The 24,676-nt window shown below is 45.6% G+C and overlaps 1 protein-coding gene across 1 annotated transcript in view; it reads right to left on the bottom strand.

The window, feature by feature from the left end:
• Positions 1-23,194, bottom strand: part of LOC121441808 (solute carrier family 25 member 33) — a 29,786-nt gene extending 6,592 nt beyond the window's left edge. The window contains exons 1-4 of the mRNA XM_041643122.1: positions 22,700-23,194; positions 10,283-10,462; positions 3,337-3,414; positions 1,396-1,496 (exon numbers count right to left, since the gene is read on the bottom strand). Coding sequence (XP_041499056.1) covers positions 1,396-1,496; positions 3,337-3,414; positions 10,283-10,462; positions 22,700-22,755 — 415 coding nt within the window. The 5' untranslated portion in view covers positions 22,756-23,194. The remainder of the gene's footprint in view (positions 1-1,395; positions 1,497-3,336; positions 3,415-10,282; positions 10,463-22,699) is intronic.
• Positions 23,195-24,676: the final 1,482 nt, after the last annotated feature.

Here is a 24,676-nt window from a genome sequence, read left to right as displayed (position 1 = left end):
GGTACTGTCATACATAGCCTTTTCCAGCCTCTAGGTGGTGCTGCTAGCATTTGGTTCATTTGAATCCTAGGGCAAAAACTATTTAAAATTTCAATTCAGAAATAATTTGTTTTTAAACTTGCTGATCTTTATGTTTATCTAACACTGAAACAAGTGTTAAGTCTTCAGTTACCTGAATTCAAACTTGGAAACTTAAGGAAACTGATGGACCCCCAGGAATAATTACTTTGGTTAAGCCTTCTGCAGCATTTTAACATTCCAGATCAGCCCGAATGCCAGTGCCCAGCTCTCTCTCCTGCACCCTGTGCCCACAGTCCTGAGGAAGCAGGCTAGTTAGACACTAGGAGGGCAGTACTTGGAAAGGCTGCCTTGAGGTGTGCTAGCTTTAACCAAGGTCTTCTGGGTTAATGCTACATACACTACAAAGCTGATTAACGGGGGTCAGGGTCACGGTCAGTTCACCATGGATCAACCTATTTTGGAAAGATGTACACCTTCTCAGGACTCAGCATTAAGGGGAATCTGTTCTTGTGTGAAGTGGTTTAACATTACTTTCTGCTCCGGCTAAAAATCATAATCTGGGTTAGTAATCCTATTAAGAGTAACAAAGGTAAATAAAATTGGTGTGGCGATTTCTTTCTGTCAGCAGAAGGCAGGAATTCTAAAATGCTGATATAAATTCTCTAAAAACACCTTTAGATTTAAAGGGACAAAAGTCTCCTAGCAATTTAGGAGCCCCGTTTCCTTACAAGTACTCCCTGAGGGAACGTCCTGCCCTGAGCTCTGCAGTCAGCAACAAGGACTTCCTTAAAAGAAAACAGCCTGCAAAGGTAGGCCGATCTCTGTGAGTTCAAGGACCACCTGGTCTACAGGCTCCAAAGCTACAGAGAAACCCCCGTCTTGAAAAACTACCCCTCCCCCCCTCCCCCCCCAAAAAAAGAACAGCCTGTCTGGAAGCACAGGCCTTAAGTTCAACCTCAAGTGCCACATAGCACACAAAGCAAGCAAGCCTGATCCTCGCTGTACGGGGCAGATGCACCCCAGATATCCAGGGGTCAGACAGAAGGCAGCTCCCATTCCACATTAGAACCCAGTAGGGAAAGCAGGAAGACGTGAAAAACACATTCATGTCCTTTAAGAGAAGCACAGCTCACCAGTGCAGGGAAGCGCGTGCGTCTGCAGGGAATAAGAAGCTTGAGTGGTCATAGCAAATGAAACCAGTTTACAAACTGCTAACAGCCTTGCTCTACCAACAATAGAAAGCTTTTGGGAAATGACTTTAGGTGCACAAGAGGCAGGGAGTTAACTTCTAATTCCTGGAAAGAAAAAAGAAAGCAAGACAAACACCACATGGTTTGGAATGTGAATCTTCATCTCACTCGTGAGGTAACATACCTGCAGAGCCAGCCGAGAAAATGTGCACAGTATTGCTATTAGGCACGAAAATGCCATTAAATTGTTCTTTGGCTTTGGAGTAACATGCAAAGTACACGGCCCTGTTAGGACAAAGAGAGATTGCTGAGGAAAACATCGAGGCACTTTAAAGTCTACACATCCCTCTGCAACATCTACAACACACAGGATTACAACATCTACAACAGAGCAGCATAAGGGGTCTGAGGTTGGACTCACCCAAGCCTGCTACCGTACCTGGGATGCGACAAAAGTGTCCAAGACCACAGAGTAAAATGAGATTTGGGTAACTCATAAAAGTCCTTCTGCATTCTTTATTCTGGACAATGTCAATCATTTGAGTAGAAATGCATGCTGCCATTTTTAAAAGTCTAGCTTTCTCCGATGAGAACTTGCTCTCCTTGTCCTCCCTGAGGTGAGAGTACTCCCGGGAGCTCTGCAGCAGGAGCAGGCTTCAACCCTGCCATGCAGAAGAGAGATGCTTCTCGTTGTTGCTGCTGAATGCTCAGCGTAGGATCCTGGCTACTGTTGAACAAGCTCCCAGGAGGCCACTGGTTTAGACTAAGCTCTGGCACCAGATCCCATCAGACAGGATGAAAGATGGGGGTGGGGAGTAATCATTTGTGCTCAAGTTTCCAGTTCCTGTTACCAACTCAAGCTACCCGGCCCTTCGAGTAAAGCAGGGTTAGAGAAAATAACAGATCCCACAAAGGGACAAGTTCCAGTCAGCATGAACAGGCTCCCTCTGCTGTAGTCCTTCTAAGAGAGGAGCCTGATGTGAATCAGTTCATTATTTTTCTATTGTTCTCTCTGTTCTTCCCTTGTAACTCAGAAATGTAAAACTTTTTGATCCTTGCTTTTGCTTTTCACTGCCTTGTTCTGTCTAAACAAACAAACAAACAAACACACCAGTCTTATTTTATGGAATAAAGCACTTCCAGATTCCAGAATAGAAAAGGCAACTAAAACCTGTATGCTACAGCGTTAGGACTTTGGCCTGGGACACACACTGCAACCTGTCCTTTTACACACACAGTTCCCTTTTCTATTAGCACTGCCCAAAACTTTCTGTGATTCAGAGATACTAGCTGTGCATGGATAACGAGCCCGTGAAAAGTGGCCAGCATTTTCATTAATTAAAAAGGTGAATGGAGCCAGCAGCTTAATGCACTGGGGTAGTGCAGTTCTGCGAAGGCTTTAAGGAGAAGTAGAGAACCAACGATGTAATGTTATAGGAAGCAAAGTCTAGGAGCCTTTAATTCCTTCAGACTACTGGTCCTGAGCCACCTGCACATCTGGCTGAGAACGCAGATTCTGACATGGATCTGCATGTGCCGTAACACTGGGCATTTCTACACCCAGGGACAGACCACATACTGCACTTAGGGTAAGAAATCTCACGTAGAGAAATCTGAGTGCTGATGGCAGATTTATTTCCCCATTTTAAAAAACCAACCAACCAACCTATGGTAATCACTGTTTCTCCATGTCCGACAAGTTTAGGCAATTTTTTGTTTGTTTTTGTTTTTCTTTTTTTTTTTTAAAAAAAAATGTTTTATTATTTATTATCTATACAGTATTCTGCCTGCATGTACACCTGCAGAGGGCCTGAGATCTCATTACAGATGGTTGTGAGCAATGATGTGGTTGCTGGGAATTGAACTCAGGACCTTTGGAAGAACAATCAGTGATCTTAACCTCTGAGCCATTTCTCCAGTCCATGTTTTTTTCACAGAGAACCGTCTGCTTCTGCCTCTCGAGTGCTAGGATTAAAGGAATGCCCCACCACCACCTGGCTATGTTTAGGCAATTTTAAGACAGGGGAGGGGGGAAGCAGCCATTCAACAGCATCACTCTTGGGCAAGAAGAGATTCACTACTGCATGCTGATCTTGGAAAGCTCGTGCAACAGCCAAGTGCTTACCTTGATGGTGCAACTCCAACCAAATTTGGACCCAAGCCTCTAAAAAGTGACTTTGGTCCCTCCTTTTCCAGGATCGACCTGAACGATAAGAAAAGACATAGCTTTAACATCTCCAAGACACTTTAGATGGGGTGCTTGGGCAAGTGCGACCTAGGGCACATGAAGTCTGAGTTTGAACCTCAGCCATAAAAAGGGTGTGGTGATCTACACCTCTAGCCACAGCCCTTAGAAGGTGGGAGCAGGAAGATCAGAAGTTCAGAGTCATCCTTGGCGACAAAGAGTCTGAGGCCAGCCTGGGCTACACAAGACTGTCTCAAAACAAAACAAGACCTTTGAGCAAGGCCTATCTTGGTAGTAAGAGAAAACCTTCATGTTACCTCCTTGAAGGGATAACATTTAGGAGACCCTAGACTCTCACTTCCCTCTGCTACAATGTAAAACCAGAAGGCTGCAGTATCAGACAGGGATGCTACAAAGATCTTGTACACCCAAAAGAAAGACTGCCCGAGGAAATCTCTGGTCCTGTTTCTCAATTCCGCTCATTTCAGTCTGCAATCTCACTTCCTCAGGAGGCCGAGGCAAGGTCTGTCTAGACCACAGTGAATTCAGGGCAGTGAGCCCCGTCACAAAATAAATAAAGTACAAAAATGGGGGAGGTATGAGGATGCAAGCCAGTGGCAGAGAGGGTACTTATCTCACACACGGGAGACTATTTGGGTCTCAGTTCTGCCTCCTTACACCTGACCCTACTATATCAGTGGTTTTATTGTCATTTCCAGAGGCAGTCTCACTGTGTAGCCCAGGCTGTTTTCAAACCTGCCAGCCTCCTGCTGCACCCTCCTAAATTCTAGGATTACATGTGTCTAACACATCATATTTAATAGATGAAATTTCTTTTTTAAACTTACTTTGTGTGTGTTGGTGTGTGTGTGACAGAGAGAGGGAGAGAGAGAGAGAGAGAGAGGCCAATAAATGGTATTGAATCCCATTAAGCTCAAGTTATAGGCAGTTGTGAGTTGTCCATATGGGCCCTGATGTTACATCTCTAGGAGAGCAGCAAGTGCTCTCAACCACTGAGCAGCCTTTCCAGCCTCGGGAAGAAATTCTTGAACTTGAAGTCTACACTGTGGTTTTGAAGACACTTTGCTCATGGTAGATAAACAGAGAACTACTGCACAGGGTAAACGCATGAGGCACACTCTCAGATGGCTCGTTAGGGTGTGCACGAACACAGCCACACTGAGAAGGCAGAGGTAGTAAAATGCTAGCAGTGTGTGAGTCTATAAGAGGGATAAGTCATTTGTGCCATTCAAGTCACTTTTCTACTATTAAATTATTTCAAAACAAAAGGCTATCTTTAAAAACCTCAATAAATCTTAATACAGGTCATAAAAACTGAGACCAAAATTCTAGCACATAAAGTTTATAAAAATCAAGGGTTAGAGGAAACACTTCTTGGGCTCCTATCAACACAATGCTTCAAAATAAAATTCATGGTCACAATGGCCAAAAGTAAACCACCTGGCTGTTGACAGAGGCACAATTCAATGTTTTCAATGAAAACCCCTCACTTTTCTTATTTTCCTGAGGACTGTTTCCAAAGGTCAAGTTTCTTGATCAGGACATGTCTGCAGAAGTGCCTTGAGGGGACCTGCTCCAGAGACTGAAGATTCAAATGCTCTTCACTTGACAGTCGCTCGGTGTAGATTGTAACTGTGGTCTGCAGTAATGAGCACCGTGCGGCCTAGAGGCTACTTAAGAAGGTCAAGGGGACCTCTGGCTCCAGGAGGCTGGGAGTCCTCATCCATAATGCAGCAGGGAATGCGTGTCCTTAAGTGACTCCCGCCTTTTAAGAGCTGAAGAAAGACAGTCTCCATAGTTACGCATTGAACAGTGGCAACAAGTCCGATCTGTTACATAAGCTGAACTTCTGCCCTGCCTGGGTGTTTATAAGCTCTTCTGGGACAATCAAGTTCCCACTACACAGCACATGTCAGCTCTGAAAGACCAATGCAGAGCCCAGGCTCGCCCTCTCACCTGCATGCTACCTTTCATATTGGAAACACATGTAAAAGTGATCGATCAGTCTTGTTTGGAGCCCTCTCTCCCCAGGTTAGACCTGCACGTATAGGAGAGGCAAGAATCTCACCAAATATCCATCACAGCAAGGCAGCTTTGGAAAGACATGGACTAGCTGATATGGACATTAATTTTCAGATTGAAATAGGGGGTGAAGAGATGGCTTGTGGGGGTCACAATCACTCGTTGGTCTCCAGCAGCTGCATCAGTCTGTCACTCCAGCTTCAGGAGATCTGACTCCTTGTCTGGCTGCCTACATGTGTATATGCCCACATACAGGCATACTCATTTAAGCATTTTAAAAAATAATTATTAAGCCGGGTGGTGGTAGCGCACGCCTTTAATCCCAGCATTCAGGAGGCAGAGGCAGGCGGATCTCTGGGAGTTCGAGGCCAGCCTGGTCTACAAGAGTTAGTTCCGGGACAGGCTCCAAAGCTACAGAGAAACCCTGTCTCAAAAAACCAAAATATATATATATATATATATATATATATATATATATATTAAGACCTTTAAAAAAATCAAATAAGGTACTTCAGTTAACTTAAATCTTCACTTTAAAAAAGTACTTTTTTGGCCAGGTGGTGGTGGTGCACGCCTTTAACCCTAGTATTTGGGGAGACAGAGGCAGGCGGATCTCTGTGAGTTTGAGACCAACTTTATCTACAGAGCAAGTTCTAGGACAGGCTCCAAAGCTACACAGAAAAACCCTGTCTCGAAAAACTGAAGGAAAAAAAAAAGTACTTTTAAAAAAAGGAGACACCTGACAAAGCATTATTTTAAAAAATTATGTGTTGTATGTTGTATAGGTGTATCCATGTGGAGGTCAGAGGTCACGTCAGGCTTCTTCCTCCTTCCTTCTCCATCCTTTCTTTTCTTTTTTCTGAGCTAGGGTCTCACTGTATATCTCTGAGATACTGTGTATTTTCTGAGATAGGGTCTCACTGTGTATCTCTGGCTGGCCTGGAACTCAGAGATGTCCCCCCTCTGCCTTCTGAGTGTTGGGATTAAACTGGAACCATATTAAGCTGCCTTATTTATTGAAACAGGGTCTCACTAAAACCTGGAGCTCACTAACTGTGCAAAACTAGCTACCTAGTGAGTTCCAGGACAAGGCTGGTGTCCTCCCGCCCATGCTAGGATTACAGGCACACATACATCACCAGTACTATTTTTTTTTATGGTTTATTTAACTTTATTTTTTATGTGCATTGGTGTGAAAGTGTCAGATCCCCTGGAACTGGATCTTCAGACAGTTGTGAGCTGCCATGTGGGTGCTGGGAATTGAACCCGGGTCCTCGGGAAGAACAGTCAGTTCTCTTAACCGCTGAGCCACCTCTCCAGCCCCACCAGTACTATTTTTTTAATTAAATTAAAAAAAATGGCATGTGTGCATGTACACCTGCATGTGTTCCAAAGTATAGGTGAGTGCAGCCAGCCATGAGCTGCCAGGTGAGGATGCTGGGAACCGAACTCATGTCCTGGAAGAGCAGGAAGCACTCTTAACCACTCTGCCATCTCTTCCAGCTTTGGAAGTGGGTGTTGAAACCCAAACTCAGGTCCTCACACTTGTATAGCAGGCACCTTATTAGGCACTGAGCCATTTCCCCAGGCCCTTCCCACGAAGCATTTTTTTTTTTAAATGTGTGTGTGTTCGTGTGTGAACTAAGTGCACTCCTTTAATCCCAGCATGTGGAAGGCAGAGGCAGATGGATCTCTGCTGAGGTCAGCCTTATCTACAGAGCAAGTGCCAGGACAGGCTCCAAAGCTACTCAGAGAAACCGTGTCTTGAAAACAAACAAACAAAAATTATGTGTGTTTATGTGTGTTATGTGTAAACTGGATATCTCCTACCATATGGAGTCTTGGGATCAAACTGAGGATGCAAGGCCTGGCAAGTGTCTTACCCGCTGAACCATCATGGCACCCCATCCCCCATCTTTTGAAATAACTTCCTCCATTCTTCAGCAGGGTATATATTTTTCCTAATAAGTTAACCTAAGACATGTGATTCATATTTTAAAGACTTGTACACACACAATTTCTTATGACTTTTATAACAGTGGTCACAGGAAGGGTAGGGCAAGTAAGAAGCACCTGAGTTTTAAATGAATGGCCACATTAGTCATCTGTGCTTTTGACAACCACAGTGTTTCCTAGAATTCAGAATAGAACCCAGGATGGGTCTTGTAGTGCATAGAAAAGGTCTGGGGCTTGTCCTTGCTTATTGTCTCTCTCACAAAGAGCCCTTCTGGTTGAGCATCACCCCTGGGCTTGGCTCCAGAGGATAAGTGGGAAGCAGCCCTCTTTATTGACCACACCACCCAGGGCAGTACACTGTTTGATGTTTTGGTATCTGAACCACAGAACATCCACGTGGCACGAGGGGATGCTTCTTCAGGTGGGAATCAGGACTCACCATCCAAAGAAACTCTGCTGCAAACCTTCCCTTAAGAAGCACAAGAAAGCACCCACTAGAAACAGCAGCACACGTGTGTCACCATGGTGGGAGGCTAGGAAGCCCTTTCCAGGACCAGTACTGACTTGCCCAATTTCATAGAATCACTTTATTGGTTCTGAATGCTTCTCTAGCCACACACAATATTCTAAGGAGCCTGAGGACACTTTATTAATAGAAACAAATACTCCGCCTCCCAGGCTGGAGTGAGGGTGAGCAGACAAAGGAGCATGTAAATAAGCAGCCACACTGCTGGAGGATGAGGCAGGGGCTGTGCATAAAGGAGAGCGTGATGGCGTAGGGAAGCGTGACGGCGTAGGGAAGCGTGATGGCGTAGGGAAGCGTGATGGCGTAGGGAAGCGTGATGGCGTAGGGAAGCTCAGTCAAATAACGAGGTCAGCGCAGGATATTCCTGCAAAGGTGTCAAAACCAGAGATAATGTCCAGAACAAGGAACTGGCGCTAACAAGTGTTCTTGTGCTTTTATTATTCATTTATTTTTGAGATAGGGTCTCACTGTGTAGCCCTGGATGTCCTGGAACTCTCTATGTAGAACAGGCTGGCTTCAAACTCAGAGACCCATCTGCCTCTACCTCCTGAGTGCTGAGATGGGTGTGTATCACAATGCCCGTTCCTGTGCCTTTAAAGGAACAAGGAGACTGGAGGGGAACAGTATAGTCACAGGACTGTTGAGTGAAGAGCCTGCAGGCTGGCTGGACTCTGGCTGCTCTGTTTAGCAGAGTGGGGAGGGAGGTAGTTAACTCTCAGGCTCTGTCAGCAACACAGAACAGCACTAGAGGAAGTCACGGATAGGGGTCAGGTTTCTCTATTTTGAAAGCAGAGCTGACAGGATTCATTGTGGGTTGAAAGGTCCCAGAACTATGTCTGTGGGATGAAGCTCTAACTCAGCAGAGCAGAGTTCTGGTCTGCTTCCATTTTGCTTGGGATGGGTAGAAAACAATTATGCTAATAACAGAGGCAGCAGGGGATGAGTGTGAGAAACCCCATCACCCATGATGACTGAATGAGGGACAGCTGTCACCAGGTGAGTCCTGGGATCCTTCTGCGGCAGCAAGAGACAAGGTGGTATAGCAGCAGTTACAGCTAAAGAAGCAGAGGCAGCAGCCAGTGAAGGGGTCAAGGTCCTGCTCCTGGCATCTTTGGGCCAGCACCAGGGACACCTCCACATAAGACCTGGAAGAGGCTGCAGCCCAGCTGTGATATGGGCTCTTCTGTTTTGTTTTACCTTGTTCTTAGCTGCTCTAAACTGTTCTAGAAAGGGAGCTCCACATTACACCTGACTCTGGGTATCACAGCTGCTAATCTGCAGGTCTTTCTAAACTGAGAGCAATGGGGTCCAGGTGCTCATCCTTTAAGGCCGTTGTGAAAGATCAATGGAATTTATTCAGAACCTGAAAGCTACTAAATGACAGCCCAAGTGCAGAAGAATCCTAAAAACGTACACCACAGGCTGAGGAAACGCAGCGTGGGTGAGCAAGACAACGGCACAGAACCTTTCTAGCATGGGCAGTGTCATTAAAACAAGAATGTGGCTTAATTCCATGGTTTACACTTTGACATAAATACAGTATAAATGGACAGTCGTGGGGAAGTGGCAGTTTGTGACTTCACAGCCACAGACCATAGACTGTATCAGAAAGGACAGGGTAGGTCCGCAGTGAAGTGTTGGCTTTTGTGTCGTGTGGAAGTGGTTCTCGCATTTTCAGGGATGAAGTGCCCGTTGCTTTGGTTTCCACCGCTGTAGTAACTGTTGCGGGTGCGGCTACTGGAGACATGACAAACTAGACAAGGAGGGTGTATGCTCCCTAAGGCCTGCAGTAGAGAGACATTCTTTCCCCTCACAGGCTTAGCCCTGCAGACAGCTTTGGGGACATGTCAACTGGTCACAAGTTACATGACAAGTCTGTATGAAGTTCATTCTGAACACTAGTGACATGGCCTGATCACCTGCTTCCATCTCACTATGCCAAGACGCTATGAAAGGTGTCACCTGATGCCAAGCAGGAAGTATTCTCTCGGCCAGTGAGGACCATGGATCCTGTTTATACTCACCGAGATCTATGCTGCCTCCACATCCCCTGATTCTTGCCTCTGGCCTTTCTGTGCCTATTGATAACCACCTGCTTTTGGGACTTTACTCCCTTCCTCAATGTTAAAACTGAAAGAATAATCCTCCTAGGCAGCCTGATGCTCAGTGGGTAAGGATATTTGTCACCAAGTCTAACCTGAGTTTCATCCCCAGAGCTCTGTCCTCCACCTGCGAGCTTTGGCATACCATCCCATTCCTTACAAAATAAATAAGAAATGGAATTCTTCTATTTGGACCCAAACTGTATAATGTGACCGGGCGAGGGACAGGCGAGGGCCGCGCGGAGAGGACTGCACTCACTTCAGAACCTGGAAGAGCCCAGGAGTCACAGACGTTGGTCTCATCATTCCAGCTCCACTAATGGTCCCCAGATGAACTTGAGGATAATACACCGTCCGAAGAGCTAGTCGGGAAGACTGCAACCTCGTCTTAATGACTTCGAGTGGACATGTGAAAATAGCACCAACTGTGCCCCCGCACCTGCAGGATGGAAGGCACAGGAGGTCAGGAGGGCAACACAAGTCTGCAGAAAATGCGGTCGCTATTTAGCTTTTTCCTCTTTAAGACAAAGTGCCTGCATTCATTTAATACAATTTACAAGCCAGATGGTGGTGGCGCACTCCTTTAATCCCAGCATTTGGGAGGCAGGGGCAGGCAGACCTCTGTGAGTTCAAGGCCAGCCTGGCCTACAAAGAAACTCTGTCTCAAAAAGTTAAAAAAAAAAAAAAATTAGCTCAGTTTCCAGAACCAAAGAGAATCACTTGAGAGTGATCCGTGAACGCAGATGCCACCTGACCACTCGCAACAGTCTGATGCCATCCCTCTGTATCTCCACACAGTATTCAACCAACTTCCACTGTTGGATGTTCATCCAGTCTCACCACGAGACTCACCATGAATAGTCTAAAATACAGATCTCTGCACATTCGAGCCAAATACGCAGACCGCGTTACTAGTTTGAAAACCTATGTTCATTACAGCCCAGACTTTCTAACATGGACACTACTGAACACTACAGCATACTTTCAACCAGTGAACGCCTGTCTCCTCCACTGTACAAACGGTGGGCACACACTGTTTCCTAGTTATCGTCTCTCCGGGTCATTCCTCTAAACTTCAGTTCTGTCCTTCACAGCATACCGATAGCAAGAAATTTCTTGAATTACTTTTAAACTTTTTTTTTGTACAAGAATTGAACCTAGGCACATGCCAGGCTAGATGCTCTACCACTGAGCTACAATCTCAAACTTTTTTTTTTATTTCAAGACAAAGTCTCCCTAAATTGCCCAGTTTGCAATTCTCCTGCCTCAGTTCCCTGAAAAGCTAGATCACAGGTGTTATCAGCACACCCAGCTTAGACACCTTTCTACAAAGCAGCAGCTCACTTCTTTACCCCAACTACCCATTTTCATCTTCTCTTACATAACGCTATCTACAAAACCATGCTGGACAGGCCAGCTATAACAAATGATGTCATGGGCCATCTAAAGTTACCACCCGTACATCCAGGGATTTCCCTCCTCGGAAAACATAGCCCTACAGCAGAGCAAACCCAAGTTGGGACCTGGGGTCTGACTCACTTTTGCATCTGTGGCATCAGGACCAAGCAAGTTCACAACGGGCAATTGTTTAGCCGAGGATTATTCAGTTGAGAATTCACGGAGAAAGTCTTTTTATTATTATATCATTAAGTATTATTATTACAATTATTGGGACATGTGTGGAGAGGTAAGGGGACAGCTTGCAGGGGTGGGTTCTCTTCTTCCATGTGGATCTGGGGATTGAACTCAGGTCATCACCTTGGCAGCAGGTGCCCACACCCACCAAGCCATCTTGCCAGCCAGAGGGTAGATTTTAAGCTGTAAATATTTGGAGAAGCACTAACTCTGCTTCTTACCCGCCATCCCCTTGCCCTAGACTGAGAGAGAACTCCTGGCAGGCTAGCATTTGCAGAATCTTACACCAGACTCTCTATAGCAGTAACCCAACACTTAATATACACCCCCAAAGTGAATAAGGCAAAATCTCCAGGTAGGACTTAAATTAGGGCTGGCAAGCTGGCTCAGCAGTGGACAAAAGTGATTCAGACAACCATGGTGACTTGAGTTTGGTTTTTTTAAAGCTGGTTGGAATGGTTTGAATCTGCCACCCCAGTCCCAGCACCCTACAGTGAAATGGGGGTAGACAGAGGAGAATCAGCCAGAAGCTCACAGACAAAGAGCAGTGAAGAACTAATGAGGCAGCCCCAGCCTCAAACACAAAGTGGAAGGGACTGAAAGATGGCTGAGAGGTTAGGAGCGCTTGCTGCTTTTCCAGAGGACCTGAGTTCAGTTCCCAGCTCACAAAGCAACTTATAAGATCCTTAACTCCAGGCCCAGGGTTTTCAATGCCCTCTTCTGGCTTCCATGGGCACTAGGCACACATACAATGCCTTTACATCCATGCAGGCAAACACATAAAATAAAAAAAATAAACCTTTAAACTAGTGAAGGAGAGAACCAACTCTTCAGAGGTTGCCCTCTGACCTCAGCAGACACGCAGCTGCACTGGTGGACCTGCACTCCTCCACTGCACAGCACAAGGGCTCATGCTCACAGAGGAAGCCACATCCTGCTTACTCAGTGCTGGACTACTAGTTAAAAGGCTGTCTCGCTGAATGTTGTAGACCACATGGGTAATCCCAGCACTCTGGAGACTGGAAAGGGGGATCGTGAGATTGGGGCTAGCCTACACTACATAGCAAGACCCCGGCTAAGAAAGGGAAAGAAAGGCAAGAAGGAAAGAAGCAAAAAAAATATTTTGTGACAAGCATTTAATCCTCCAACAAACGTCTTATGAGGTCAGAACATATGTGCCCCAATTTACCATAAGTATCCTGAATGTTGTGAAACAGAAATGTATATAGGTGAGGGAATGGGGGAAACAGCTATATCTGGCTATTCAGGTAAACCTGTTTTAAAACTGTGATTACTGCTGGGCGGTGGTAGCGCACACCTTTCTTTAATCCCAGCAGAGGCAGAGGCAGGCGGATCTCCATGAGTTCGATACCAGCCTGGCCTACACAGAGTTCTAGGACAACCAGGGTAAAAAAGAGAAATCCTGTTTTGAAAAAATAAAAACAAACAAAAAAAATCATGATCATAGCATAGAAAAAAAAAGGGTATTATCTACTACCAAAAAAAAAAAAAGGAGAAGAAATGAAATGAGGGAAGAAAGGTCAGAGGGAGGCAAGCAGGAAGGGAAGGGGTGGGGCTGGGCTTGCTTGGTGTATACTTATAAACCAGCATTTGCAAGACTAAAGAGGAAGATTACCATGAGTTCCTCGCCAATTAGGGCTACAAAGCAAGATTTTGTCTCAAATCAAACAGGAAACAGACAGAGCACTGGAGGGAAACACAACACTGTTACTATTACAAGTGAGTGAGTACTCACTGGGCAAGCCCCAGTTGCTACTATGTTGTCAACTACAGGCCCAAGCCCATCACTCACAAAGGCACTCAAGGTCCTGTGATGGGAACCCAAAAGGAGAAAAGACAGAAAGAATTAGACACCTTCGAGATTTGTTTTATTTTTATTGATATAAGTAAATGAACAAATGTCTGGCTACATCTGGGAGGATTAACTAAGGGGTGGAGACCTGCCTTCAGTGTGGCTAGGACTAGGACTAGGACTGCATGGAATAAAAGGGGAAAACAAGAGCGCCCACTAGCAGGGCTCTCTTTTTTTCTCTCTGCTTCCTGGCCAGCTTGAAGTTGCTTTGTTCTGCCCACCAGGATGGGGTGAAATCACCACCCCAAATAAACCCCCCGGCCTCTAGGTTGTTTCTGCTCGGTTATTTGTCACAGCAACAAAAAGCCCAGCACACTTGGCCTGGGAATCCTATGGCAGCATCAAGCATTTTCTCTTTCTCTAGTCTACATATTCCTGGGCACAAGGCTAGCAAGGTCCATGAGAGTCTCTCTCTGTCCTCAGAGGCCAACACAACTGGCCCACGGTAGGCAGACACCCATGCCCTTCTCCAGGTGTTGTTGCCTGGGTGGGTGAAGGTACAGCCTCCACTTGTAGGAAGCATATGGAACCAGCTAAGTGTCCTCAATCTGCAGTCCAGACCTACTAGGGGCTGGGGATAAAGCAGGGACAATAGCAGGAAGACACCCCCCCCCCAGCACTCTGCAGGGCCCATGATTCTTCTTCACACTGATGGGGTGGATGGGGCCTCTGGTTCACATGAGTATCTTTGGCCAATGTTCAGACATCAGAGTTATACGACGACGGTTTTAGCAGAGGTCGAGAATCAATTATCTGGCTGGATAGGATCATTTAGATCCCTGATCTAAGTCAGTGGTTCTCGACCTCCCTAACACTGTGACCCTTTAACACAATTCCTCATGCTGTGGTGACCCCAAACATAAAATGATTTTGTTGCCACTTTATAACTATAATTTTGCTATTATGAATCATAATGTGAAGCTCTGATATACAGGATATGTGATGTGTGACCCCGTTTGACCCCTCTCCAGGGGGTTGCGACCCACAGGTTGAGAACTGCTACCCTAAGGAGTTCATATTCTGAGATACCTAAATAGCCACTGGTGTAAAGTAGAGGCTGGAGAGCTGGTTCATTAGCTAAGAGCTCATACCTCTCTTCCAGAGAACCTAACCTTGGTCCCCAGCACCCACATCCAGCGGCTCACAACTGCTCTAACTACAGCTCTAGGGGATCTGACACCCTTTTCAAGTCTTCACAGGCACCCACACATCCCTCTTTGTCTATCTGTCTGTGGACGTCTGTCTCCCCCCCCACACACACACACACAAACAATTTTTAAAAGGAATGTAGAGGGGCTGGAGAGATGGCTCAGAGGTTAAGAGCATTGCCTGTTCTTCCAAAGGTCCTGAGTTCAATTCTCAGCAACCACATGGTGGCTCACAACCATCTGTAATGGGGTCTGGTGCCCTCTTCTGGCCTGCAGGCATACACATAGACAAAATGTTGTATACATAATAAATAAATATTTTTAAAAAAAGGAATGTAGAGAGAAAATGTTATTTTACTTACAATCTTTACAATGTAATTTATATTTTATATGTGTATCTTATGTGTCTAGAATTAAGGGGGTAATAAAACTACACACATGGCACAGGCGGGGGAGATGGCCCACCATGTAAAATGTTTGCCTCACCAGTAACCCTAGGAATGGAGAGGCAGAGACAAGTGGACCCACAGAGTTCACTGGCCAGACAACGTAGTCAAACTGATGAGCTTCAGCTTCTATGAGAGAGTCTGCCTTTTTGGGGGGAGGAGAGAGGTTTTGAAGATTCTGTCTTTTGGGGGGGGGGTTCTGAGACAGGGTTTCCCTGTGTAACAACCTTGGCTGTCCTAGAACTCACTTTGTAGACTAGGCTGGCCTCGATCTTACAGAGATTCGCCTGCCTCTGCCTCCCAAGTGCTGGGATTAGAGGTGTGTGCCACCACTGCCCGGTAGGACTGTCTTACACACACACACACACACACACACACACACACAGGACTGTCTTTTACACACACACACACACACACACACACACACACACACACTTGCACGTATGCACACATGAACTACATATGGAGAGATGCAAGAACATTTTAATCTTAGGGCCATGCAATCAAAATCTGAGACCACTATTCTAGCCTTGGTTCCTAGCCCAAGCAATTCTGCCTCCACCCCCAGTGACAACTGGCAACGTATGAAGACATTTTTGGTTGTTGAAGAGATGTTATTATTAGCAGGCCAGTACGCTGCTGAACATCCTAAAATGCATAGGACAAAACAATTAATCACACTACCTAAGCTGCAAAACTGCATTCTAGCTTTCCTGTTCTCTCCTTCTGGTGTGCACACGTGTCTTTGTCTCTCTCTCTCTCTTCTCTTTTCCTTTAATAAATGTTTATGGCTAAAAAAAAAAAAAGAAAAGAAAAAAAAAACCTGCATTCTAGACCAATAAAACAGACAACCCATCTTTGAGGCAGCTGGCATTGCTGGCAGCCTCCCAGCATAGGGTACCCCTCTGTCCTAACCAGATCTGTTTCTTAAGCCATACAGTATGAATGGATCAAGGTCATTTCTAGTTTTAACTCTGACTCACGTAAGCCCATTAACATGATACCATCTACTTGGCCACAGTCTGTTCAGAGAGGAGCATGTGATTTGGGCCCAGATACTCAGCATGAATTCTCTTGGAGCAATGACTGGTTTAGAGATGGGTGTATCTCCAAGTTGGCCCCATAAAGAAACTGGTGGGAAGGACAGAGGAACCGCATGCAGATGAGAGGACCAAGCATGCCCCACTGGGAGGCAGAGCAATCAGGGCTCCACAGAGGCCAGAGCAGTTTCCGCAAGCCCTCTCCAGAGCTTGTGCCCCTCTGGAACTCAGGTGTATGGTCCAGGAGTTAACCAGTGCAGAGTGGGTTTCCTATTGCTCACAGCTACAATCCCTAAACTTACACTTCATGTTTGGAGAAAGCTCATAGGTAGGACGTGACTACTGCAGACAGCGTTCAAAGGGCAGTCAGTACTCCTGTGGAGGAGGCGGCATTTCCAATGGCTACAAGGAAACTTCCTGGACGTTAATTTAATTTCTCTCCCAGGGTAAGTTTGCACTGGTTACTATAATGCCAAAGTCCAGTAAAATTCTCTGGAATGTTCCACTCAGAGCAAACATGGAAGGGTTTGAGGAGAGCAACAGAACGGCCCTGAATGACTACCACTTCGAGTTCTTCCCACCACCCGTCCCCATATATATATATATTTATTATGCCTACAATATTCTGTCTGTGTGTATGTCTGCAGGCCAGAAGAGGACACCAGATCTCATTACAGATGGTTGTTAGCCACCATGTGGTTGCCAGGAATTGAACTCAGGACCTTTGGAAGAACAGGCAATGCTCTTAACCACTGAGCTGTCTCTCCAGCCCCCCACCTGTCCCCTTTTACATCAGCACCTGCTTCTCGGCATTTCTCTACTTTCTCTCCTCCTCCCTTTCATAGTTGAAGTAGCATTTATCACACAAAGGCACATTTAACCTTTATCTTTTTATATCCACATGGCCCTTAATTTCCCACACACCTCTCCTCCAGTGTGGGGTAAAACAACTACTACAAAATGGACACTGAAGTTTTCAGCTATTTTTATGAGGTTACAAAGTTACATAAAAAATTTAAATGATGTAGATAAATTAACTTTCACCTCAGAATTTCAAATAATCAGAAAGATATTAAACAAGTTTCCAGTAAAATATTCTGTTTCCTGAGTATATACCCACTCACCTTAGGCACTAACGTCAAGGCCAATGTGCTTTTTACAAAAAAAAAAAAAAGTTTTACCTTTAAAATATTACATTTAGTGTGTATGTGTTTGTGTGCGCGCACACGCACACTACAGTGCTCATGTGGCGATCGGTTAGATCTCTCCTTCCACCATATGGGTCCCAGACACTGAACAGAGGCTGTCAGGTTTGGTGTCAAGTGCCTTCACCAGCACAGCCATTTTGGTGGCCCATAGACTTTTATTACATTTATTTCTTCAATGTGGGGTGGGTGGGTGTGTTGGTGCGCATGTGTGGATGCCAACACACAACTCACAGTTCTCTCCTTCTGCCACATGTGTCTCTGGGATTGAACTCCAGCTGCCAGGCTTGGCAGGAAGTCCTTTGGCCACTGAGCCATCTCTCAAGTCCTAATGGGCTATTTATTATAAAAATCACTACCAACTAGTGGTAAACTGATTTCCATGGTCATGGACTATACACAGGTACAAAATGGGCTCTACCAACAAACTACCAACAGGAACTCTGCAAGCCTTCTAATCCTTGGCAATTCAATAATTTTTCCTCTTTTCTGCTACTTGAAATACATTAGTTGCTTTTCATGAACTATCATATTCTGGAAAGTTTATGTGAATATCAGACATAAAGCTTATGAGATGTCAGTTATGTAAGTTGCGTATTATTTCATTAAAGCAAAACCAATTTTGGATGCCACTGGTTCTCCTTTAGGATATACATCCTCTATTCCATCTCATTTGGAAAGAAAAATTATTTAAATAGCTCCCCGAAGCTTGGAAAGATGGCTCAGTACTCGCTTTTCTTGCAGAGGACACAGGCTCAGTTGCCAGAACTGACATGGTGGATACAATATCCTCCTGTGGCCTCAGAGGGCACCAGGCATGCACATGGTGCACACACATACAGGCAAGCAAAACACTCATATACATAAAATAAAATAAATAAATTTTAAGGGGGAAAAAAGCATCCCAAATGAAGATGAATCATTTCTTTCACAAGAAATGTGAAAATAAAGAAACCTAAATTAACATTACCTTGTACCAATATAGCTTCAGCAAATACTAATGAGTAACTCAGCAATAAAGTACTGTTTTTCTCTATTTAGGACAATTCAGACCACATCAATCTACATCCGAGTTAAGACAGGCAATTCTTTAATACTGACTGGCAGTTGTAACCTGCCTGTCACCTACACTTGGAATGGTCTAGTGAAGGAAGTTTATGGTACTTACAAAAAAACTTCCATCTTAGCGAGGCAGTGGTGGCACACATATTACCCCAGCATTCGGGAGGCAGAGGCGGACGATCTCTGTGAGTTTGAGGCCAGTCTGGTCTACAGAGTGAGTTCAAGGACAGCCAAAACAACACAGAGAAACCCTGTCTTGAAAAATAAATATACAAAAAGAAACTTCCATCTTATTGGGCATTTCCCATCAAAAACAAACAAGCAAAAAAACCCAAAACCCTTTCATAGCTACAACTATAGTAGATAAATTAAAGTCAATTTATATTCATAAATAGTATATATATATCTTGATAAAAAGTATTAGTCATTATATTTGTTTAATCAAAATTCCTGTAAGAATGTGCTATTGTTTGTTTGGTTTATATGGGTTGGCGGCTCCAGCTGAGGACATGCTTATGCTAGCAACGCTTCACACTGAGCTACAGCCTTGGACCTCAGGAAAAATTTGAATGGTCTATACACTGCACCCCTAGATAGTGAAACAGTCATTCCTGTAATGCTTCCACATAATCAAAATTAAGTTGGCAAAGTGCCAGAGAATACCTGTCAGCCATGGCCAGTGATCTGTTGGAAGACAGTAAATTCTGAAACTATCTATGGGCTACCAGATCTACATATTCCCATCAATATTTCCTTTGTAGCATGTTGGGGATTAAATAAAAAACCTGGGGTCACAGTCATACTAAACATACACTCTACTAATAAAGTATCTCCGGCCCCTATTTAAAAATATTTTAAAGGTCATGTAACTGTTTATTATTACAAAATGCGCACTCACATACACACACAATCACACCATAAAAAAATAAGACTGAAAGCATCTAATTCAGATTATCAATCTAAATCTACAGCTTAAATCCAGCTGTACCATGCAGATCTAATACCACCCCCACAGAGGCATGGCAGGCAAAGGATGTCACTAAGACTAAGACCACACAAGCCCCCCAGGCCCTTGAAGGCAAATCAGGTCTTCCAAGGAAGGGCTACTTGAGAGCACTCTGGCCATTTTTTTTGATGGAGTGGTATAGGTCACAGAAAGAAACAGTAGACTATATTTGTTCGAGTAATGCCTGAGTACTACTCTCTTGCTTTGACAGCACTAGAGGGTCTTTTAACACCAAGAATGAAGCTCAGTCATGCACAAGCAACTCACACTAAGAGGCAAACTGAAAATGCTGAGATCAAATGTCTTAAAAATATTTTAGTTTGGGGCTGGAGAGATGGCTCTTCCAGAGGACCCAGGCTGAATGACCAGTACCTACATGGCAGCTCACAACAATTTGTAACCTCAGTTCTAGAGGATCAGATGCCCTCTTCTAGTCTGATTGGCATAGGGCACGCATGTGATACACAGACATACATGTAGACAAAATACCCATACACATAAAATCTACAAATATTGACTCAGCAGCTGTATCTTCACTAATTTAGTCAAAGGAAATAGATCTTGTCCACAGGTAAGGATGTGATTTATAATGGATGTGAAGGAAGAAAAAGCGAGGATTAGAAAGACGTCGTCAGTGTAAGAAGGCGCTCACTGTAAATTAAGCCAACATCTTCACTGATCCCCACTCACAGGCCTCAGAAACAGAACTTGCACTGAATATTAAAACAGACATTAATGATAAACTGTACTCAAAATACACTACCACGATCATTCAATATATCACTAAGAAAGCAAAGTGGAGAACTGGGGTAACACGGCTCATGCCTTGTAATCCTAGTGTTTGGAAGACTGAGGCGGGATTGGGGGAGTTTGAGGCTAACCTGGACATAAAGGACACAATCCTGTGCAGAAGTGAGTATGAAACCCACTGGGAACCTCTGCCAAACTGCATTTCCAGATGTTGGGTCTGTGGTGGTCTTTCTTCCTGCTTTCTTCTCAAAGGACAATGTGCTATTCTGAAAACCTGACTATTGCATGTTAATTCAGGACTACTTTCTCCTTTGGCAATAACCGCTGGGAATAATATAGAAACTTGGCTCTTCAAGAAAAAAAAAATTATAGATCACAAACTATTTTGATGCAGCCTTCATGTTTCCAGGATCTAAAATTAATTTTCAATGGTTATATTAAATTGATAAGCCTGTCATAGCAAGTTAAAAATCTCTGGAAATCACCAGGACCTGGAAGGCATGAATTTTTAATTCCAGTGTTTGTGAGGCAGAATGAAGACAGAGAATCTCTGTGAATTCTAGATCTTGTCTCAAAAACAAATAGTTTGTACTATTATTAATCTGGGATAGCATTAAATCTGTCTGAGAATACAGCCATCAATAACTAGCCAATAAACAAGAGAAACAACAGATTTTAAAAAGCAAGACCCCTGACTTTTCACAGGCATTGAACTTAGCTACCTGGAAAGAGGCCAGCTTAGCAACAGAGGGAAATGTTCCGAGGACCCCTGGGTTGACAACTTTTAACTACAGCCTGTGCCCTGTTCATTATATTCAACTCCTTTCATGCTCTACCTTAAAAGGGACAGAAGTATTTTAGGCTAAAATCCAATTAGCAGCTCTGCAAACAATCTTTTAAAGGTTCATTTCTTATCTGCAAACACAGAGATCTCAAACTGCTAATGAAGCAACTAGAGCTTATTAAACACCACGGCTTCAGGCACAGTGCTAATCAACTCCCTACACCTTAATGAGTCCTGGAAGCTGCCCTGCGCTGCCCACTGCAGTATTCTCTGTCAGGAAAGAAAAGGCTGGCAGCCAGAGGGCACTGTGAAGTGTTTACAGGGAGATTCATCCAGACAAGGCCATCAACTATAGTGGGTCACAATACAGGGCACTCTGGAACTCCTCCAGTTAAGAGCATGAACACAATGTTAAGAGCCCACCTCAGTAAAAATAGCACGAAAGAAAAAAAAAAAAGCTCACCCATCATAAATTCGTTTTTAAAAAATTCTCTTGGCTTTAAAAATATGCCTAAAGTGTTCTTAAATTCCCAGGTTTGACAAATTTATATGAAGTGGTCGCCTTTAAGGGAGCCTTCTGGGTGTCACTCTCAAAGGCAGGATCAGTGCAGACATGGATGAGAGGAATGACAGGGTGACAGAAATAAAATGAGTAAGAAATCCTTCCTGTGGAAGCACAGTCATCAACCGCTGGCCACATTAAAAGTACAAAGGCGCCAGAAACGATGGGAGCATCGTGGTTATTTTCCGGGGAATTATTCAGCCAGCACTTGTTTAGTATAAGGAACAGTTTAGGTAATACATAGTCCAGACCACAGCTAAAGTGCTCAGGATGAACCCTGAAGGTTATGTAAAGCACCCTATACTTAAAACTGGGCTAGGCCAAGGAGCTCAACACCCCAGGGCTGGGGAACGTAACTTCATAGAGAGTTTGCCTAGCATGCACAAAGTCCTGGATTTCATATTTAGCACCACACCAGTGACCCCAACATCTTTCTTGTGGAGGAGGCAGGAGGATCATCCTCAGCTACAAGACATGAGAGCGTTTCTCAAAAAAAAAAAAACCCTCAAAACACCAGCACCAAAAGGCTCCCATGCCAGTAGCCGCTATGACAAAAGGAAAAAAAAAAAAGAACAAATATTAAAAAAATAATTTAACTTGTTTTTTTTTTTCTTTTGGAGGGGAAAATTCAACTCCTATTCGTATCCACATACCATAATGTGTCCCTACATAGAAAAGCACTGAAGGTGCTTAAAGACCGACTAGCACAGACAAACCTTCCGAGGTCCCCATTTTCCCTCCCACGTGCTGCAGCCCAGCATCCGTTCCCCCACACTCCGCAGGCCACCGCTGCCTTGCGACACCTGCTCGCAGCCCTCTGACCGAGCGCAGTACCTCCTGCGCTCCCCAGGCTCTCCAGCGTCCGCACCTCCGAAGCGGTGAGTGACTGCGGCGTAGCCAGCGAGAAGCAGGGGGCTGGAGCCACAGGGGCTAGAAGCGCTCGCCCCTGGTGACAGTCACACCAGCCAGGAATTGTTTTAAGGAGAGAGGCGGTCGGCGGGTGGGGGATGGGAGCGCGGACGCGCCGGGTGGCGACAGCGACTGTGGGGACACCGAAGTCCCAACCCTCCCGGGCCGCCCGCCCTCGCTTCACCCCAGGCCGCGGCGGGTGGGGAACGCGGCAACGCCGGGGCGGAGGAGAGCACAGCTCGGGCCCGAGGCTCACCCGCCGGCGAAGAGATGAAGCAGCGTGTTCTCCTTCTGCTGAGCGCCCGTCGCCATGGCCGCGCCGGCTCCGCGGCCCGCCGCAGCCCGCCGCAGCCGCTCGAGGGACGCCTCGAGGTCTCGGGCTCCGCTGGCCTCGCTGCCCTCCCTCAGGCAGCCGCCGACGCTCCCATGCGCGAGCTCGCGCGCGGGAGGCCCAGGCGCCCGGCTCCCTCCGCAGCGTGGCGCCTGGCCAGTCAGCGGCCTCGGCGGCGCTTCCCAGCCGCTAGCCAAAGCCCGGCGCGCGGCCGTCACGTGGCGGAGGCTGGGCCGTGACGTCACGGGGCGGGACGCGGCGCGGCGGGGGTGTGGGCCCGCATCCCGTGTGCCTATTGGACGACAGGTGGATGTGGGGCGTGGCGATCGTGCAGACGCGGGGCGGGGTCGGTCCCGGGAGGTTGGCCGTGCGAGGCTGGCCAGGCTTGCGAGTGGATGGCGTGAAAACCTGCCCAGGCGGCTTGGTCATGGTAACCAGGCCCCGTGCTCCCGGTCTCTCCTTTAAAAAAAAAAAAAAAAAAAAAAAAAAAGAAAAAGAAAAGGAGTGAGGGGAAGGAGAGAGGAAAGAAAAGAAGGGAGAGAGAGAGAGAGAGAGAAGTTTATGTGTTTGTGATTTGTCTTGAGATAGTCTTACTGTGCAGCCCTGAATAGCCTGGAATTTGTCATGTAGACCAGGCTAGCCTCAAACTCACGTTTGATCTGCCTACCTCTGCCTCCTGAGTACAGGAATTAAAAAATGTGTGCCACCAGGCTTGGCATATGTTTGTTTTATTGTTGTTGTTGTTTTAAGACATGGCCTCACTTATGAAGCCCTGGTTAACCTGGAACTTTCTATGCAGACCAAGTGACCTCGGAGTCACATCGATCCACCTACCTCTGCCTTTCCAGTGATGAGATTAAAGGCATGTGGGGTGCACACCTTTAATCCCAGCACTCAGGAGGCAGAGGCAGGTGGATCTCTGTGAGTTCGAGGCCAGCCTGGACTACATGATAAGTTCCAGAATAGCCAGGGATACACAGAAAAATCCTGTCTCAAACAACAACAACAATAAAAAAGCAAGCACTACCTACCACACCCAGCTGTCTGTGTGTGTTGAGCGTGTTGTGGGGTCCACACATGCCACCCTGCAGGTGTGAGGTCAGAGGACAGTTTAAAGGAGTCAGTTCTTGCCTTCCATCCTGTGGGTCCCAGGAACTGAACTCAGGTCATCAGGCTGGACTGCAAGTCCCCTTACCCTGAGCCATCTCCACAGCCCGCTGGATCTTTTTAAGAAGTTAATTTTGTAATATTCCCATGTGCAAAAAAGGACACAGATTATATATTGCATCTCCCAACTCTGAGCTTAGGAGGAAAAACAAACACTTGATCTAAAGAGCCTGCTCTCCTCCAGCACACCCTTAGAACTCTGAGCGTTCTTGGTCTTTCTATAAATAGTGTTATATTTAGTATGTATTTTTCACTGTGAATTTTGTACTGTGTGTTCTAATATGCAGACTGAGATACCCAAACTGCTTCTCTGCTTAGATGTCCTGGACCACTGCCACACTGAGACTGGCATCTTCTTACCTCCAAGCCAGGCTCTGACTGGGCCTTGCCTGGTTACCCTGGCAGCACCCTGATCACGTGACTTCCTCACTTACTTTGTCGTTTTATTTAAACTATTCTAACCATCCTGGAATGTGAGCTTCGTGGGAGCAGGGAACCTTGTTTTTAGACTTCATGGTTGTTCCAGACAGATTGTTCCTGTCACGGTACCTGCCACCCAGCACTGCCCAAGAAACTAATAAACAAATGGCCTAAGTTGAACTTCCCACTCTACTCCTCCCCCCAAAACCTGTTCAGCCTCTGCTGTTCCCTGTCCTGGTAGTGACTCTGTTTCTGCATAGGCACCAAGGCCGTAAATTTATGCTTACAAACTGATTCATATCCCCCCCCTTCCTC

This window comes from Microtus oregoni, unplaced genomic scaffold (genome assembly GCF_018167655.1).
Source record: "Microtus oregoni isolate MIOR12 unplaced genomic scaffold, Mior012 000081F_ref0000091, whole genome shotgun sequence".
Lineage (NCBI taxonomy): Eukaryota > Metazoa > Chordata > Mammalia > Rodentia > Cricetidae > Microtus > Microtus oregoni.
The sequence above is the reverse complement of the archived record's forward strand: the minus strand, read 5'-3'. Positions and strand labels throughout refer to the sequence as shown.